General features: G+C 36.3%; 1 protein-coding gene across 3 annotated transcripts in view; it reads left to right on the top strand.

Moving 5' to 3' along the window:
* Positions 1-19,925, top strand: part of LOC124631054 — a 371,162-nt gene that overhangs the window by 85,464 nt on the left and 265,773 nt on the right. For all 3 annotated transcript variants that reach the window (XM_047165176.1, XM_047165180.1, XM_047165177.1), the window contains exon 2: positions 16,533-16,950. In XM_047165176.1, coding sequence (XP_047021132.1) covers positions 16,533-16,950 — 418 coding nt within the window. The remainder of the gene's footprint in view (positions 1-16,532; positions 16,951-19,925) is intronic.

The following is a 19,925-nucleotide window of genomic DNA, read 5'->3' on the forward strand; positions in this document are numbered from 1 at the left end:
CTTTTAATAAAATCCCTTTTACTAGCAAAATTACTTTCAACGAGCTTTCGCAAAAGTTTTCTACTAGACGAGGCGAGCGATAGGTAGTTAATTTAAGCGTCCACACTAAGTAGGTACCTATATCATAATTATAATCATCAATATTGATCATCCTCTTCGCATAAAATTAATTAACCAAACATCCTTTTTGCCCTTCATACACCACTTAACCCCAACCTTTAATAAATACCTTTAAAAACTAAACGCAACCCATTTAAAAACCAAACACACTTAAATAGTCTAATAGATACCTCTATTAAATCATACTTAAAAGTATTAATATCAATAAACCAGATACAGAATATTATCGTACTTAATAGCCGTATAAAAATACTCGACATACACCTCAATTGCATGTAAGGGCGTTGACCTGCGCACGCGCAATTAGTTCGCAGATAAGTTAAACAGAGCGCTGTTAACATCGTGTAGGCAGAAAGAAAGTTTAGACTAGTTTGTCTTTCTAAGAGGTTTATTTTTAGTTGGGCTTACTGAGTTATATATTTCAATACTTGATCTTCATGTTCAGCTTTACTACAAAAATTTAAACACCCGTTGAACACTTGTCTAAAAAAGTGTGGCTGCAAAACGGACTTTATTTCAACGTCATACTGTTACAGCCTTTTTATCGTCCCACTGCTGGGCACAGGCCTCCTCTCACACGGAGAAGGATTGAGCATTAATCACCTAATGCTCAACGTCATAATCTGTCATTTTTTTAGAGAACACTGCAAACTCTTAGTCGGCCTATAGTTCTTTTGGCCTCATAAATCAGAATGAAGATAAATGGCATTACCACATTACAAAGATTAGGGATATTTAGTCTTTACCAGACTGACTAAACACTTTAACGAGAATCAACATTGTTTTTTAGCAACCATGGACTCAACTGTGCCGACTGTTTCATCTCGAAATGCGAAATCTCTTAAAGTATTTAAAACAGATTTTGATATAAGTGTTCAGTTCTTTCTTCAAGATGCGAACAAACCAGAGGAAACCACTAAGTTATTAATTAAGTACATTATAACATAATTACAACACGCAAAAGGTCATAAGCAATAATATCGCACTCGGAGCCACAAGATACAAGCTGTGCTTAGTTTGTGGCTCAACGGTAACTACCACAATAATATCGCACTCGGAGCCACAAGATACAAGCTGTGCTTTGTTTGTGGCTCAACGGTAACTACCACAATAATATCGCACTCGGAGCCACAAGATACAAGCTGTGCTTTGTTTGTGGCTCAACGGTAACTAGCACAATAATATCGCACTCGGAGCCACAAGATACAAGCTGTGCTTAGTTTGTGGCTCAACGGTAACTAGCACAATAATATCGCACTCGGAGCCACAAGATACAAGCTGTGCTTAGTTTGTGGCTCAACGGTAACTACCACAATAATATCGCACTCGGAGCCATAAGTTACAAGCTGTGCTTAGTTTGTGGCTCAACGGTAACTAGCACAATAATATCGCACTCGGAGCCACAAGATACAAGCTGTGCTTAGTTTGTGGCTCAACGGTAACTAGCACAATAATATCGCACTCGGAGCCACAAGATACAAGCTGTGCTTAGTTTGTGGCTCAACGGTAACTACCACAATAATATCGCACTCGGAGCCACAAGATACAAGCTGTGCTTAGTTTGTGGCTCAACGGTAACTAGCACAATAATATCGCACTCGGAGCCACAAGATACAAGCTGTGCTTAGTTTGTGGCTCAACGGTAACTACCACAATAATATCGCACTCGGAGCCACAAGATACAAGCTGTGCTTAGTTTGTGGCTCAACGGTAACTACCACAATAATATCGCACTCGGAGCCACAAGATACAAGCTGTGCTTAGTTTGTGGCTCAACGGTAATTACCACAATGTAAAGTTGCTTTTTTGACAATAAACATTATTTTATTTATAATTAATTAATTAAATTGGATATGCACTCAAAAATGTTAATCACACTTAAGATTAATTAACAGACCATTAATGCGATTGAACTTTAAAAATTAAAAGGAAATTAAAATAAAGGAGAAAGTACCTTTGAAGTCAATTAATATACTCTTATCATAATTGGGAGAGATATCCCGAATTGATGTTGAAGAAGTGAAAGTTTTCACTGAATTCATCTTTCACGCCTTCATCTGATTATGGGGTCTTAAATATGTTACTTGCTGATTGGGTCCTGATTGGTGGTTTAAAATGAATTTTCAACTGTCTTTACAAAAGAGTACCTACCTAGTACGCTTGAGTAGATACTCTTTACTTACTATGTACCATAGAGTAGCAAGTCTATTTGTTCAAGTGTCAGAATTGTTAGTCGATGTCCTAGTCTCTCCTCTATTGGAAAAGTAAAGAACACAGAATAATACACAACATGCACAGGTTACGGCTATAGCGAGGTGTAACCGACCATATTAAGACTTACTTTAGTTGTATTATCTTATCTTCGGTTAAAACTAGGTATAAAAAGTGGTCTTTTTTATTGAGAATTTCCTCTTTTAATCATTTGCTGCCCTTACCAGCAGTATTCCCTTAGCAATGTTATTTATACAGGAGTTGAAACTCTTGTTTTGCTTAACTTGCTAGAATTATGTATCTGCATATTGTGGCTTATAAAATGTAAATTAAACCTGACATAATACTGCGTTGTTATCTGATTTGAAAAGAAATTGCACTCCATCGTAAAGGTCAGTTGAACCTTTTCAAATAACATTTCTTACGCTTAATCGAATTTTGGGACACGCAACATGCAAAAACTTTTCCGAGAATTATTGGGTTTTAGATATCGTATAACCAACATTACTAGACTATTTTTGAAAAAAAAAGGGCTTCGCATACTTAATTGAGCCTAAATCAAACTGAAAGTAACTGTTCTGTTCTCCACCCGAGTTACAGTTGCATAACCGTATGAAAGGTTACATTGTGATGTATATTAAATACGCTATATTACTGCGTATTACTGCGAAGTTTCTTTGGCCTTATGCAAAATTACGATAAGTTACAGGGCAATAGCAACACTAAAGATGACATATCCAGAAGCTATACCTACATTAGAAGCTACATTTATTTCTCGTTTAAAACCGACCAGATGCTACATAAACCAGTTACATTTATTCCCATGTATAAAACCGATTACCGAATCACACACTGCAAGGCCTTTTATCACAGAAACAAACTGACGAAACCTAGACACATCCAGTTCAACTCCAGTCGCAACAAAAGAATTCTAGATTTTTACATTCAATTGTTATTTCAAAAGGTTATTTTCAACAAATAACCATGATGTGGCTCAGGAAATGAATCGACCGTCATTAGCAACGCTTCATAGAGATTATTTCAGTGGTTAACCATATCCTATGCGGGTCGTTAAAATGAGTTCCGTTGTGTAATTGAAAAAAAAAAAAAAACAAGTGCGATTTGGGCCCGCACATGAAGGGATAAAGATCATTAAATCTGTACAGTTTTAGTTGTATGTAGTTTGCAGATCTCGTCAATTAACTTCACAGATCTGGAGATCTGACTTCATTTTAGAAGTAATTTAGCTATCTTTAACTAGAAATATCAGTCATATTTCGTGTTTAAATCACATTAAGTAATTGCATAGCTACAAATCTAATTTCAGAGGATCACGGTTAATTAGGTAGATATCATCATAAAAATATCGGTTTCGTACTTTTTCAACCGCGTTCCAGCTCCCTCCTGCCACGATAAAATGTATCTTATGAAATTGTTTCTTGGTTAATTGAATTGGTAAACAACATCAGTTCACCTCACAGACTACGTCTTCACAATAACAGTAAGATAAAGTACCATAGCGAATTATTATTTGACAAGATTCTTTTATACCAATGCAATGAACATGTCGGATACACTTGATCGAATGAAATGCATGTCTTCTGTTGACAGGCGTGTGTAAATGCATTGAGTATAGTATGCAGTGCTTTACTGTGGGTTGTAATAAATGTTATGACTGTTTCTTTTTATCGAATGAAACTAGCTTCATTCGTTTATTTTCAGTTAGGGGTAACTGTATATATGGTAGTTTACTCTATTTGGCAAGTATAGTTAGTAAGACTAAGTATTTTACCGGTATCTACGAACTTGGTACTGTAGAGCAGTTAAAAACTCTTTAGTCTTAAGGTTGTATTCATTATACTTTATCCCTTGGTACAGCCATATAAATATGTTCTAATAGAATAAGTTTTTATACGGAAGTTGTCACTTCGCTACCAATCAAAACTAAACCAAAGTTATTCGATGTTTCAATTATAAAATATCCCTGATATCCCGGTACCTACAGTACCTACTCATCTACCTAGCCTTTTTACCCAAGGATACGTAGCAGGTTCGTAGGTACGCCGGTAAAAAACACAAACATATTTCATAAGAGATATGGAATTACTAATACTTGAGATATGGTTAATTTGCTGGTCCACTAATTTCATTAATCATGTATTAAAATTAAATTCACAATAAATTGACATCATAAATAAGTAATCAGTTCTTTTATAATTTGAAAACCTACGTCTTAATTACAAATGGAGCCGAAATAATCAATAATTTAAATTTAAAATGCCTATTAATAAACGATTTACGACATCGATGTCAAACCATCAATCTTAAGCTTAATTGGTCTATTTTGCAAAATAAATCGATTACAATTAAGTCGTTTTATATCGATACTGTTATAAAAAAATCGAGAAAACGCTCGCAGCTACGGGCTAAGCTGTCAATCAGATTAATGGCGTGTCCATGATAATCGTTTGTTGGTATGAGTAAAATAATATAGATAGGTACGCAATTTACCTACTTGTAATATATGAATATTCAGATATTTTCGTCTATTTATAGAATACCAGCCGTTTTACCACGGTTTCACCCGCGTCCCGTAAGAACTACTACCCGTAACATGCCTATGTTACTCCGGAAGAGTGTAGCTTTCAAACAGATAAATATTTTTTCAAATTCAGTTCAGTAGTTTCAGAGCCTTTAGGATGCAAACAAACAAAACAAATCTCCTTTTGTACTACATTATAGATAGAAGTATAGGTATTCAAAGAATTTTATAAAATAAAAGGTTAAAAATGTAACATTCAAACGCTCTTGGCATTACAGGAGTGTACCTCAATGTAAAACATGATTAAATCGACTGAAAGCGATGCCAATTTTATATGCCGAAAAGGCCAATCAGATAATGCTACTAAGGTCGTTTATAGACTGCGACTTTAGCTACTAATACAAAAGCATAAAGTTTTTATTAACTATCTTTAAAAGTCGCAATTCGTGTAGTTGGAAGGCAGATAGAAGTTTGGATTGCTAAAAAAAATACTTGTCTCATTCTGGATATAAAGTGAGGCAACACAAGGACCTTTTGGACTTAAACCTAGCGTTTTCTTCGACCTTAGTGTTCATAGGTAGCTATTTCGAAAAATTCCCCACACTACGTAGATATAGTTAGTCTAAACTAAAACTTAAGCCAAAAGGATAATTTGGGCCCTTTAGACCTATGTAGATATGTAAAGTAAATAAGCGTCAAAATACTTAAACAAAGCGAAATATATTCAGATGTTAGCTCAACTAACTTCAGCGGCAATCAATCGCTCGAGGCTGTTAGTACTTTAAATAGCCTAACCTAGATCTTATGAATCACGGGTTCCTGATTTAAATTAAGACAGCGGGGAATTCTAATGTGTTTTGTTTGAACACACATTCACAACTTACGTTAGTTTGAATTTAGAATTCGCATATCCTTTTTTTTGTATTAAGAATGAAACCTACATGCTTCGTTACTGGGTTATTTGTTTGAATTAATATTTTTAGTAAAAGGAAAAATTACAGTTTGTTTTTTTTGAGATATTGACATACTGGCCCTTTTTACCGCGGTTTCACTAATTACATATGGGAACTACTGCTCGTACCGGGATAAAATAGCCTGTTACCGGGGAAGACTAACTTTCCAACACTGAAAGATTTTTTTATTAGTAAGTAGATTAGTACACCTAGAAGTAAAAATTATATAGATAGACTTCATAAATTATACCCAACTATACTTATATACAATCCTGCATACGAATAACAGTAGACCCATTGCGTGTTTTCAAATGAATTTATAGCAACACTAGTTGAAGCCCGCGGCGTCGTTCATGTATGCCGATGATAAGTACAACGCCAGCTCTAAGGGTGCGTCTACACGGTGCAGGTAGCTTGCGCATGAGGCACATGCGCAGGTTATCATCTCCTATATTCCGAGCCTTTTTCCAACCATGTTGGGGTTGGCTTTCAGTCTAACCGGATGCGGCTGGGTGCCAGTGTTTTACAAGGAGCGACTGCCTATCTGACCTCCTCAACCCAGTTACCCAGGCAACCCAATACCGCTTGGTTAGACTGGTGTAAGACTTACTGGCTTCTGACTACCCGTAACGACTGCCAAGAATGTGCAATGATAGCCTAGACCTACAGTTTGAAGTGCCATCCGAAACGAAGTCATTGGTGCCTAAGATATACCGTGTAGACGCATCCTAAGATACATAATACTAACCCAGGATTCCACTATGAGATAAAGACGGAGCTAGGCAGGTTGTATAGCGCCATTTCTCTCTAACAATCAATTTTGAAAACGTAGTTCTAGGTACCTGTAAGTACTACAGGAAATACATTGGCAGTTTAGCAATTAAAGCGGTTGAAGTTATTTATTCCAATGATTTGTTTTATGGGTATTGTTGTTAATTTACTGTGGTGTTTTTGATTGGGATTAGATTTGTTTATATATAGTTATTGTGTATCTTCTATTCTATAGGTTATAGTTTTAGTATAGGAATCACTTAATGATTGCGGTAAGTATCTAAATCTACATGTTATTTATTTTGAAAGCATGTCGATTAAACATGTTTAGTCCCTCACTATTTTTTATTCAACGTAATGTTTATTACATTTTTTTTTAACCTAAAATCTCAATTTCTCAATCGCAGAAACCCACATAATAATTAATTAAGTGACCACAAAAAACGATTTGTGGTAATTAATTCAAAGTAAACATTCACACAGTATACGTAACTAATTTGTATAAGTTTTTGTATAAAAAGCTGCAATAACTCTGTGGTTAGGAGTGACAAATGAGATGTTGCTGGTTTTAAGACTGACAAAGTTGGTTTATTCAATTTGAAGTGGTGTTGTTATGTAAAAACTCACCTAACACACAGCTTACATTTTCTTTTCCCACAAGATTCAGAAATAGACACACAACCTCTTTCAATCTACCTCATTTAAACGAAGATGCCATAAAACCTTTGCGAACCACATCTGGCTTTCACCGCTTCAAAAGTCTATATTCACGAAGAACTAGTCCAAGGTCTTCACAAATGAGTTTTTCCTTTTGATTTATGTTTTTTTTCTTCTGCGTTGTAGAGCCTTTGTTTCTGAAACCAATTTATCAAAAGTTGAGAAGGTTGAAACTTGAAAAATGGCTGTAATTCCGTAGTCTGACTTGTGGGGCCCCGTTACTGTTAGTCGGCAAATAGGAGGTAAAACGTTGGATGTATGAGCTTGTCGTCTGTTTAATGGTGGCCTATAAAGTATGTTGAAGGAGTTAGTAATGAGGAACGGTATATGAGGAAGGTTAGTCTTATTCGTAGAGGAATTTCGGGAGCTAGCTTGTCATAACTTATAGCGAGAGTGTATTAGAATTTAAAAATAACGACTACATTATGTGGTATGATTGAAATCAAATTACTAGGCTATGAACCTAATAGTTGAGGATTAGTAAAATCCTATTAAAATCCTTTCTATCCTTTAAAATCCTATCCTTTAAAAAATAAGAGTAGAAATAAAAAACGCATAGGTGTGATCGTCTTTCTGGATGCAACTTCAACACTTCTGTATAGCTTGCCCGAATATGCCAGTAAAACTGACTTCTACTACTACAATTAAGGTAATTTGTGCTACTGCACTATTCAATACAAATTATCACTACGCAATGCACTTTTCCAATCTTAGTCCCTAATCAAAACATAAAAGGTTCTCCAACTTAGTTATTACGCAAAAGCCTTTAACAGTTATATCGTGACCTCTACGCTGTGGTCTAAGACGTGACCCAATGTTGAGAAACACATCACGGCTTTGATTTCTATAGAAATGCATTAATGTTTGTTTGTGTTGAATTTTGATTTTTGAGACCGCGTGGGGTCTTGTTTTGTGAATTGCGATGTTAGAAGAATTGTGTTGTTAGATAGTTATTTGGAGAATCAAGACTTTGGCGATTTATGCAGTCTCAAGTTACTTATGTTGTAACTTCTTTATTTAAACTAATATTTCAAACCCGAAGAGTTTGTTTGTTTGCTCGAAAGCACTAATTTCAGAAAATATTAGCCCGGTTTGAAAAAATGTCTTAGTGTTAGTACTTAGCCTGTTTATCGAGGAAAACTATACTTAGGCTATTGCTACATAGCTGGTGGAAGCTACCGCTTTTATAATACCATTAACCAAGGTGATGTCCTCCTAGCCGATTATCGGCTACGGCGGCTGTTCTCATGTAAGGAGATTAGCCAACTACGCAGGACATATTATAGTGCACGAGCATTTGCGCAGACACAGGTGCACTCACTATTCCTTAACTCTCATAGCCCGATGGGACGGTAATCCGACACGACCGGAGAGAGATCAGGCGCAGGACTGACATTTACGTGCTCTCCGATGCACGGGTGTATCAATCACCAGCTTCCAGGCTCCGGGCTGCTTTGTGAAAGTCTTCTAAAACCCACAAAGCGATTTCGGCCCGACTCGGGAATCGAACCCGAGACCTCGTGCTCAGCAGCCGCTCTTGCGACAGCTAGACCAACGAGGCAATTAACCAAGGTGCAAAGTACTTCATACACAGGCACTGTTCGAAGCATTGCCTATAGCAAATTTATTTAAATTAGTATAGTCTTTATATCAGAAAGTATAGACTTTTACCTACCACAGTTTTTTCAATGGGTGGTCGAAATATGTAAATTAACTTTTATAAATATTATCTGCTCCTGTTTTACTTTAAAATGCAATTTAAATTACATGCAGCGAATGAAAAATTAATAAAATAATTAATTTGCCTGCGTAATGAATTCAGTTGAGCTGCTGCACCTGCGTTAATTTCCGAGAGGTTTAAAGCACTATGTGTTATTAAATCGGATGTATTTATGGTGGCTGGTTTGTAATGTATGCTGTTTGGTTATAAGGTGAGAATTTTTCAGTTTACGCACCGATTTATCTTTAAATTGATTTTGCGTACGAAATAATTCCTCTTCAAAATACAGAGCTAATACCCACACACTGTACACTAAAGAGTCAGCCGACAGTTAACCCGATGGCTGTAAATTTTTCAAAAGTAAATCTTGATACCAATTAAAGTTTTCAGTCGTCTAATACCTGCTAAATGACTGATAAGATTTCTGTAATGCGCTGACTACAATTCGTCTTCACACTGGCTCATAAATGATACTAAACAACCTGCTGACGAAAAGTTTGAACTGTGCAAGCACTCTAAAAGTTTAGGTCTTTATTTTCTGCTCCTAAATGTATGCATCTACGTTTCAAGTCGACGTCACAAGTCACAAGTTATTAACACCATAGCTCCATCGTTGAAACCAGTCGGCAAAGTCTAAAAATATACCCTGTAATCATGGGCTATGAGGCTGCTGCATGGAGAACAAAATGACTAGCGGAGGTGCCATAACGGAAAATCGCCTAAGAATCCGCCCTTGTGTGCCTTCTTTGGACCCGAGTATTTTTTGTTATACCAAAATCGTTGACAGATATCTCAAAGAAGCTGAATGCCGCGTTAGTTCACTCGTTACTGATCGTTTTGTCCATGCCCACCGTACCTATTTGAGCTAGAAGAAGGCGCCTAACCTACCTGCATTATGGTCTCCGCTTATCTTTCCTGACTCCGTGGTTTGCTGGCACCGCGTTGTCACACCGTGAGGATAACGATGTAATAACGATTATCATTATCATTATGGATAAGCGTCCGATAAACAGTTAGCCGATAAAAATGAACGATGATTTATCGGAAAATATCGGCGCTTTAAGGCTTTTGTGCTTTTTCTGTGGATGGCAGATTACAGTGATTATTTTTACTTTATTGGGGTTATTGAGCAACATATTTTTGGCTTCCGTATTTTCTTACTTACTGGGCTTGGGGCAATCAACTGCCTACGATAGGTCTTAAAAATGCTGAAATATTTATTTAATTACACTCCAAGGAAAGCTGTTTTGATGTTGTTTGATGCATAGTTTTCTAATTTCCTTTAGGTACGAGATTGTTTTCAAGCAAAAACTTAGAAAATGGGTTTTCTATTAACTTATTCTGTCTGTGTGTGTAATTAACGCTTCCTATTTTCTTAACCTTAGAAAAATCTCTTATTCTTTCTTTCTTTTAACAAATCTCTAAAAACAGTTTTGACACATCACCGAAATAATTTAGCACGGAAGTGACGTAATATCCTGAACGAAAACAATTTGGCTTGTCTTTGATGTGAACGACTTCTTCATCTGTCACTTGAGTTGGTGACAAATCATGCATCGGGTGGCAAAGATTGTCAGTTGTGAAACTTTTCTACGAATAAGCCAATATTAGGTTTTTCCAGTTAAAATCAATTTGGGTAATAGCTTTTATGAGTATATATCAGGAATATACTTAAGCAAGACTAATAACATATGACATCTTCAGCAGCTTTACTCTTCAAAAGATTTCATGCCTTTCAAAATAGATCCTGATTTTGTAATAGTCAGTAGAGAACTGCAAGGAGATGCATTTGGTCCACTATAATCAAAAACATATTTAGGTATTACTCATTCTCTATTTGATTTATTTCAATCTCCAAAAGTATCCCACCTATATCGCTTTTACTTCAAATTATTTATTAAACGCTACTCTCTTGACGGACTCAGTCAAAATTAACTAACGCAATATTGCCTTCCCAGCAAAGCTATTTACCAACCATGGGTAATTCACCATAGGAATGTCATACGGAATCGGAAGTTGTCTCGACGGCTCGTTATGTCAATATCCGCACCTCCCGTGCCCTGTGTCGGCAAATTACAAAGCCATCTGCAATAGATTGGGTACAGGAAGGCAGGTGTTCCAAGATGGCTGATTATTCGGTAGCATAGAGTAAGATGGAATGCCTGATGAAGTAAAGAGTTTAAGGTTGATGTCTATGGCGTTTTGAAATAAGTTGGTTCTTATTTTTAACCGCATTCGTCAATTCGTCGGATTTTTTTTGACTGTTGTATTTTTAATCGATCCGCTTAGACTGGAAGCCGACCTCAACATAGTTGGAAAAAGACTCGGGAGATGATGGTTTTAATCGATATGGAAATATTATGGAACGGACATTTTTTGACTAGATATAGAACATAGTTATCAGCAAAGAATGTAGTCTTCAACAAAGTTTTCTTCTTTCTTTCACCATGGAATCGGCTTTTCTGATCTCTCCTTTCCACCTCATTCTATCTACAACATGACTTTCGGATACCTACCAATCTATCCACGGAAACGACGTCACACCTAGAGAGCAGATGTTTTAAGTACCTAAAATCGCCTATTCCCATCGAAACGGTATATTCAAAGCTTACCATAAAACCGTAGAAGGTTCTACATTAACCTGTAAGTTAACCTTCGCGCCACCTATCGGCTATAACCCGTAAATGAGAAGGAAGTTACGTCAGCGCGGCGAATTGGCGCCTCTTTGATGTCACTGCTCACCGGTTTATCTGTCACCCGGGGTAGGATGCGAAATGTTTAGACGTGGACAAAAGTAAAATATATTTTAGGTAACTTTAACAATGGTATTTTAATGACGACGTATGATGGAAGGTTTAGCTATGCGTCCGTTTTAATTACCTAGTAATTTATTAAACTTCAGCATAAATATGTTAATCACCCACTAAACAATAAACATGACTGTAGTACCTACTGATTCTTTTTCTACAGTATTGATCAAAATATTGAGAACTAAAAATTCCCCGTAATTCCTCTCAGTTTGCAGGGGTTTGGAAGGTAGGTATTTAGGTAGATACTTAGCAAAGGTCTACACTAGCTTCGGTGAAAATTCAGGTATAAAATTTTCATTTTGAGTGTAACTTTAAAGTTAAAGGTTCTCCGAATATTTTGTCAAAGGTGATAAAGCTTAATGAACTATACCTAATATTACACAATTAAAGCACTGTTTCGAAAAAATATGAACAGAAAAACAATAACAATACAAACAACTTATAACGATGTCATTATGTCTACTTCTTAGCACAATATAAGAACAAAAAAAACTCAAGTCCACATGTTACGTAGTCGCAACAACACTACAAAATAAAACAAACGGAGTCATGAAGAAAATATTAGTCGCCACTTACCACTTAACCACCCAAACACCAACAGAGCACATTACACTTTACTTCTTAAGTTATAGAGTTCAAAATCGCTTGGCAAAGTTGTGTATAAAGGCTGTTTTAAAACTGTAAAGTAAGCTTCCTTCCCGTGGCAGGAGTATTTAGAATGAGCTAAATGGAGTTGTCTAAAAACAAAAGACTGCTGATGAGTCGTTTGGCTTAATTTCATATTCTAAACGTTCTCAATTTGAATATGAATGTCGCGAAGTTTCGACATTGAGATTTAGAACAATCTCTTAGAACGATTATGAGTTTTAACTACTTCGCGCTTGAAGAGCTAATAAGTTGATCGTACAAGAATAACTCCAGAGTAAGTTATATTTTTAACGCGACTGTTGTCTATAGAAATAGAAGATTTTGTTTCAAATACAAGAAAATAATGCTCTAAATGTTTTTAAGTACTGTATAAGTCAATCCTACTACCAATCATTTGATATTTAAGTTACGCAAGATTGTTGTAACAAAAAACCGCGAAAAAGACTAATTAGATGCAATATATCAATAGCTCAAATTATCTCATACTACGCCTATTATTTCTATATTAATTAACGCCCAACTAACCCATTAATCATGATCCATTACAATCTAAATACAATAATTAAATCACTACAAACGAGATCCCATATAAATTAAGATAGTTTTGACAGGTTTAGTATAAGATAATAACAATAATCAAGTGATACATGCAATTATTTAGAATTGAGACGCGATAATTAGGCAAATGATTGATTAGTTTCAATTATAAAATAAGTTTTATAATTTTTGGTGTTGTTATTTCTATCATTGTATCAATCAATTCATCACTGTATTTTGAAATATCCATGGGGAACTAGTTCCTTTTATAATTAAAAATGTAAAATTAAAACAAAAAAAAAAGACATTACCTATGCGATAAATGCAAAATCCAACCTAGGATTTCATTGAAAATTTAAAACTATTAAGTAAAAGTTAAGAGTGAATTTTTTTTATTAAACACTACTCGTTCAATTAAGCAGAATTATAAAATTTCACCAGCATATTTTTAATGCTAGGTAGAACTTAAGTAAGTGGGCCGTAAAAACCGCCAACCGTTTTTACCTCTTAAACCGGGTTTGTGGTTACAAGCAGGATGTTAATCCCGTCATAATAAACTTAACAAACACGACAGGACGTGGATTAGGCTGTCTCTCACTGGTTAACGTTGTTTTAAACTTCATCCTTTAATTACCATCTTAAGCTGGGATTAAGTTAGGACTAAGTTAAGGTAAGGGCTAAAGAGGCAGGTGACGTGTTTATCGTAGGTAGGTAGGTACTTTGTATTTTTTTGTTTTTTTAACTGCCTCGTTGGTCTAGCTGTCGCAAGTGCGGCTGCTGAGCACGAGGTCTCGGGTTCGATTCCCGAGTCGGGCCGAAATCGCTTTGTGGGTTTTAGAAGACTTTCACATAGCAGCCCGGAGCCTGGAAGGTGGTGATTGATACACCCGTGCATCGGAGAGCACGTAAATGTCGGTCCTGCGCCTGATCTCTTTCCGGTCGTGTCGGATTGCCGTCCCATCGGGCTATGAGAGTGAAGGAATAGGGAGTGCACCTGTGTCTGCGCAAATGCTCGTGCACTATAATATGTCCTGCGTAGTTGGCTAATCTTACATGAGAACAGCTGCCGTAGTCGATAATCGGCTAGGAGGACATCATCATCATCATCATCATCATCACTTTGTATTTTTTTATTGAGCCCTTTTAGATAAATAGTTTTTTGCTTTGGTGGTAGGGAAAGTTCTTGTGTCCAATATCGCACAAAAACAATGTTTTTTCTTTTTTTTCATAAATTCAAAAACCCAAAATATGTGCAAATTGATCAAATCTGAAATTATCCTATAGTCTGTCTGTAGGTGCGATCATAATGAGCAATGCAAGCAATGCCTATCATTTGTAAGATTCCACTATTTTAATGCACCCAATGATAAGAACGTGAAAATACCAAAACAACAAAAAATAAATACGGTGGGTACTTATAAAAGCCTGAACAAAACCCGACTTGTATAAACTGTGGTTACCTTATATCTTTTAAGTATTATAATAACAGCTACTGCGCTGTGTACAAAGCCTGGCTGATAAGAGAGATTACGGTGATTACATTGAGATTTTTTTTATCATGTTACTAACTTGTCTACATACTGTTTTCGTGGTTAAAATCTGTTTATCCGTGGATTTTTATGTAGGAAATATTTCTTTTATCACTTACTTAAATTACACACAAATTATATAGGTAATTATAGACAAATTATAAATCTTAAGCAATTCTTCAGACGGAAACAAAACAATAGTACATTACACAAAGCTATAAGCGATTTAGATGAACAATACACACCACTAAATTTAAGCAACGACGATAACATAGAAACAGAAAATAAAACACAACATATAGAAGACATACACAGAAAATGGAAGCAAAAAGAACTACACGGTAGGCACCCGAACGATCTACAGCAGGTATTCATAGATAAAGATGCTCCTAATAAATGGTTAGAATTAAGTGGATTGTTCCCAGAAACCGAGCTTTATGCTGGTGATACAAGACCAGGTTATCAATACGAAAAACTATAAGAAATATATAATCAGAGACAGCACGATGAGAAACGACCTATGCAGAAAATGTCACAGTAAGCCGGAGACCATTCAACATTATCACAGGAGCATGTAGCACACTTACACAAAACGATTACACACACAGACACAACCAACTCGTCAATATCAAACACCAAAAACTAGCAGACAAACACAAACTCACGCAAGAACCATACGCACCATATTATAAATATTCACCAAAATCGGTTTTAGAGAATCAGCGATATAAGATTTACTACGACCGCTCTATCATCACAGATCACACCATATACCTACAATAATATACCCGATATAACACTTATAGATAAGCAAAGTAAACACACATACATAATAGATATAGCAGTAACAAATACAAAAAACGATTACAGAGAAGATCAGGAAATACACAGAAATACAAGAAGAAATCACTAGAGTCTGGAAAATGAACCGCGTAACAATAGTCCCAATAGTTATTTCAACTACAGGCGTCATCCCAAAACAAACAATAGCCTGAATGCCCTCAATCTATCTAAATTTACTTACCTCACATTACAAAAAGCAGCTATATTAATTATTAAACACATGTCGTATAGTAAGAAAATTTCTACAGCTAGATCTGGACAATAATTTCAGTGCAGTACCAAATTCATCATCTCAAATTATCACATCAATAAATTAGTACCTCACTTTGGCTTAGGCCCGTAAGATACTACAAAAACCAGGTTTCAATAAACCTGGGCAAATTAAATCTGAAAACCAAAATAATAATCAGCACCTGACAAAAAAGGTCCAAGTTTACTTAATTTTTGTCATTTTTTAACCCAACTTTCGCAAAAAACTGGCAATCGAGTGTTCTCGCCGCCATGGTATGGAAGTGCTCAATTTAACCGGAGCTAAGCTAACGAGTTAACTAAAACCGCGTAAGGTTCAGAAGGCAGCCCAAGGAACGTGCGCCACTGGTCCGTCGCAGCCGCGCGGGCGAGCGTCCGCAGCGCACATTACAAGAGGCGTTGCCTGGCAACGAGCGCGTGACGTCACGTGCTGTAGACCTTCTAACGAGAGCTAGTGATCTATAAACAGTTGTAACATCACACTAAAGAACACACTTCCAACTGTGCGAAGCAAAACGAGGATCGTATCTTTATCGGTATAAAAATCTCGCTTGCGCGATGTAGGATTTTTGGCTATAACTCTTTAATTTACAAGATATTGTTGAATATTTTTATGTCAAAATACTGATAATCTTTATATGTATTATAAATAGTTTTTGGATATAAGAAATATTTGTTATTTATCTTGTATTTTGTGGTTTTTTAAATTTTATTTCTAAAACTTACAACAGCGCCATCTACCCGACCACGTTCTAACTAATTTCAAAGTGCAGCGTCACGTCTTGTTGACTTGAATTGTGTTTAGGCCGTAATTTTTTTTGATGTAGGGTATGTTTTGTCTGTTTGATTATTATTTAATTTTATTATTTTCTATTGTTTCAGAATATCAAATAATGAAAGGGATGAAAGTCCAGGGACGGATGGCAACGTCTCCCCAGAGCCACCTGACCGACCGCCCGGGAAGGTACGGCAGGTGCACCCGGAAGACAAGACGCAAGTTCTTGCATACGATTCCACATATCGCAAGAAAAATAAACCGAAAAACCTCCCTTTAGAAGAGAATCATTATAATCACTTGGCGAATACGAACGTGGCTATGTCGCCAATGTATCCTTTGACACCAAATATTTGCGTAGAGGGTGGTAAGATTGAGTTCATAAAGTCGCCGCCAGGGAGCGCTAGAAACAGTTTGGCGCTAGCGTCGCCGCCACAATCTCCTTTGCTAGCGAGGCGCGGGTCGCGCGAGAAACGTGAAGCGCGAATCTATGATGAGCCTACTGAGAAGTTCGACGGTGATAAGGTAGGTGGCGCTAAATATCTTCACACCCTTTTAATTTTAGGGGTTGGCAGAAATGGGACAGTGTAGGTTACCTCACCAATTAAAAAAGAACGACACTAAATAAGATCTCATTGAATAAAATAAACGATTTATTTTACATAAGTATTTTCAGAAATTGCGGTTGAATATTTAGAATCTGCTTACCCACCTAAGCGGCTATTGATAGAATCGTCGGTATTAAAAGTTACTGAAATATATTCTTTTACCTTTCTCTCAAAACTAACGAAAATTCTTTAATCTTTTCCAAAAATATTTTCTTAAACCAAAAATCCAACGCATTCAAAATGTTACCTTTTCCGAAAGTTTTCCGTCCAATCCAACTATTACAATCTTTGCGCGAATTTTTCGCGAAACTAGCAAGTTTGGGGCGCATTCAATTTCTGAACTAACGCGAAAGGTCCAGCTGACCCTTGTCAAAATGTTTTGAAAACTTCAAGCTTTTGGTCATGTTTCGTTCTTTATGCAATTTAGTTTTTGAAAGCATTTCCTTGTTATGTTGTGGTATGCAATTACCTATTTTCGGTGGGAAACTACCCTACCCTTATGAATATTGGCACTTATGGTTCAGGGTACTGTAAAAATATTGACCAGTCACACATTAACCTAATTGGTAACGGGGCCGAGACTTAGGTATTACCTATTTACGTTTTTCAGTTTAAAACTTTGTCTGTTATGTGGACAGAGAACATTTCTCAAACTTTTCACATAATACTTAGATAGGTATAGGTAGACACTTTAATTTGTAGAATTAAAAAATACCTAATCTCGTACTTTATCTTTCACAGAGAGGCATCAAACTACCTCTTTTATTTTTTAGCCAACGAAAAAAATATTTCAAAACAAAAAGTTTTTTTTAGTACATTAACTTCATCATCCATCCTCTAAAACATTACCAATCTTAAACTTCTTTCATAACAAAATAAAACTTTTAATGCCAAAAAATAAAGTCAGCCCACCAATACAAATTCACCCTCCCTCAATGGCTGATCACATGTAATTGGCTGATGCACCTTAATGCGTATTTAGTCGACACTAAATTGTTTTTGAAAGCCTCCAATATCTATGAGATTGTCTCCCAAGATGAGGGGATATACTTCTGATGAAGGCTTTTGGAACTTCCTCTATAGTTTTGTTTTGATAGAATTATTTTTCCGTCGTGTTTCATAAAAAGTTTTTGAGGTCTTCCTAGTTTTTTTGATGTATTTACTTAACATTCGGCAGTTAATAAAAACTAGAAAAACAACAAATGATATTGCAATTATACATATTTTTGTACGGATAGAATTACATAATGTGTTGCTATGTCATGTCATCTCAGAAGTCTTTATGCTACCGTAGTGCCGAAACCATAGATGATCACCTAAATCGTTACTCCGTAACTACAAAATGTTACAAAGAATGCTTATCAACTCTTAATCTTTATTGAGAGACCCCAGAAATAAAATGCATACTCATATAAAACTTTTAATTTAGCACGCGAATTTACAAATACCACCACCTCTTCTCCAAACACATCTTCGAACAAATATCCAAGAAAATACCACGAACATTTCGAATTAAATTCAAACACAGACACTATGGTATCTGCACCAAAACTTATTGCAATCCAGACATGCAAATGCGATAGACACCGTAAATTGAATTAATTGCACAGATTCTACGAGTAACCGACCTCCTAGGTCTGTGTGGTCCATGAATTCCTATTATCATCTTGCTTTATGGTGGGAAGAAATCGGAGGACCTAATCGGAAGACCTAAATTAGGAATTGGTAGGATTGGGATGCGTGTGTTCTAATGCTTAAAAGGGATAGGAGAAGGTATGTGGTTGTATGTCTTTGGTAGATAAAACTGGGTTTCAGCATCTTGGCTAATACCTATGCAATTAGACTTTTTATGAGTCAAAATTATACTCTTTGAAGTGGCAAAAATACATAATGGTTGAAATACGTCCTCGGCAGTTACATTCTGCTGTCCTGTAATCAAGGCTTCGAATAATATTTAAAAGTTTAAGGCCATAAATCGATTAATCATCAGTGTGGAAAAGAAATTTAGACACATGTACCTATATATTATTGCAACGACTTCTTTAATAACGTTAAAAAATATTAAAATTATCTCAAAGCCATCTATCTGTTCTCCCTAATTTGCAAAAAAAAATCAACCAATGACATGCAAGCATCAAGACAAAAACTATAACTTCACATACTTAACAACTTTATAGACGAATGCAGCCGATCAGCTATTTATCTATCTATGCAAATCGGTTTCCGATAATGCGTCTCAGACAGTTTGCCGATTTCAACGTGTTACATCGCCAATGACAGCTTTATTCCTTTTAATGGACCAAGAAGACTAATTAGGTTCAAAATAGGACTTAGTAGAGAATTTAGGATACTTACGTGATTAGTATTTTAATATCCCCTGAATCGAACGATGTTATGATTGATATACTTTGCGAAGTATTATCTGAACTAGTCTAATCATCATCCTCCGAGCCTTTTTCCCAATCATGTTGGGGTTGGCTTCCAGTCTAACCGGATTCAGCTGAGTACCAGTGCTTTACAAGAAGCGACTGCCTATCTGACCTCAACCCAGTTACCCGGGCAACCCGATACCCCTTGGTTAGACTGGTGTCAGACTTACTGGCTTCTGACTACCCGTAACGACTGCCAAGGATGTTCAATGACAGCCGGGACCTACAGTTTAACGTGCCATCCGAAACACAGCCAATGGTGTCTAAGATATACTTAGAAAGTACATACAGACTTAGAAAAGTTGCATTGGTACTTGCCTGACCTGGGATCGAACCCGCGCCCTCATACTTGAGAGATTGGTCCTTTACCCACTAGGCCACCACGACTTTTTACTACTACTTCTTCTGAACTAGTCTAATGTGGTTTTTAATATAATGATTCCTTATGAGACTTGGATCTCCT

Source organism: Helicoverpa zea, chromosome 6 (genome assembly GCF_022581195.2).
Source record: "Helicoverpa zea isolate HzStark_Cry1AcR chromosome 6, ilHelZeax1.1, whole genome shotgun sequence".
Lineage (NCBI taxonomy): Eukaryota > Metazoa > Arthropoda > Insecta > Lepidoptera > Noctuidae > Helicoverpa > Helicoverpa zea.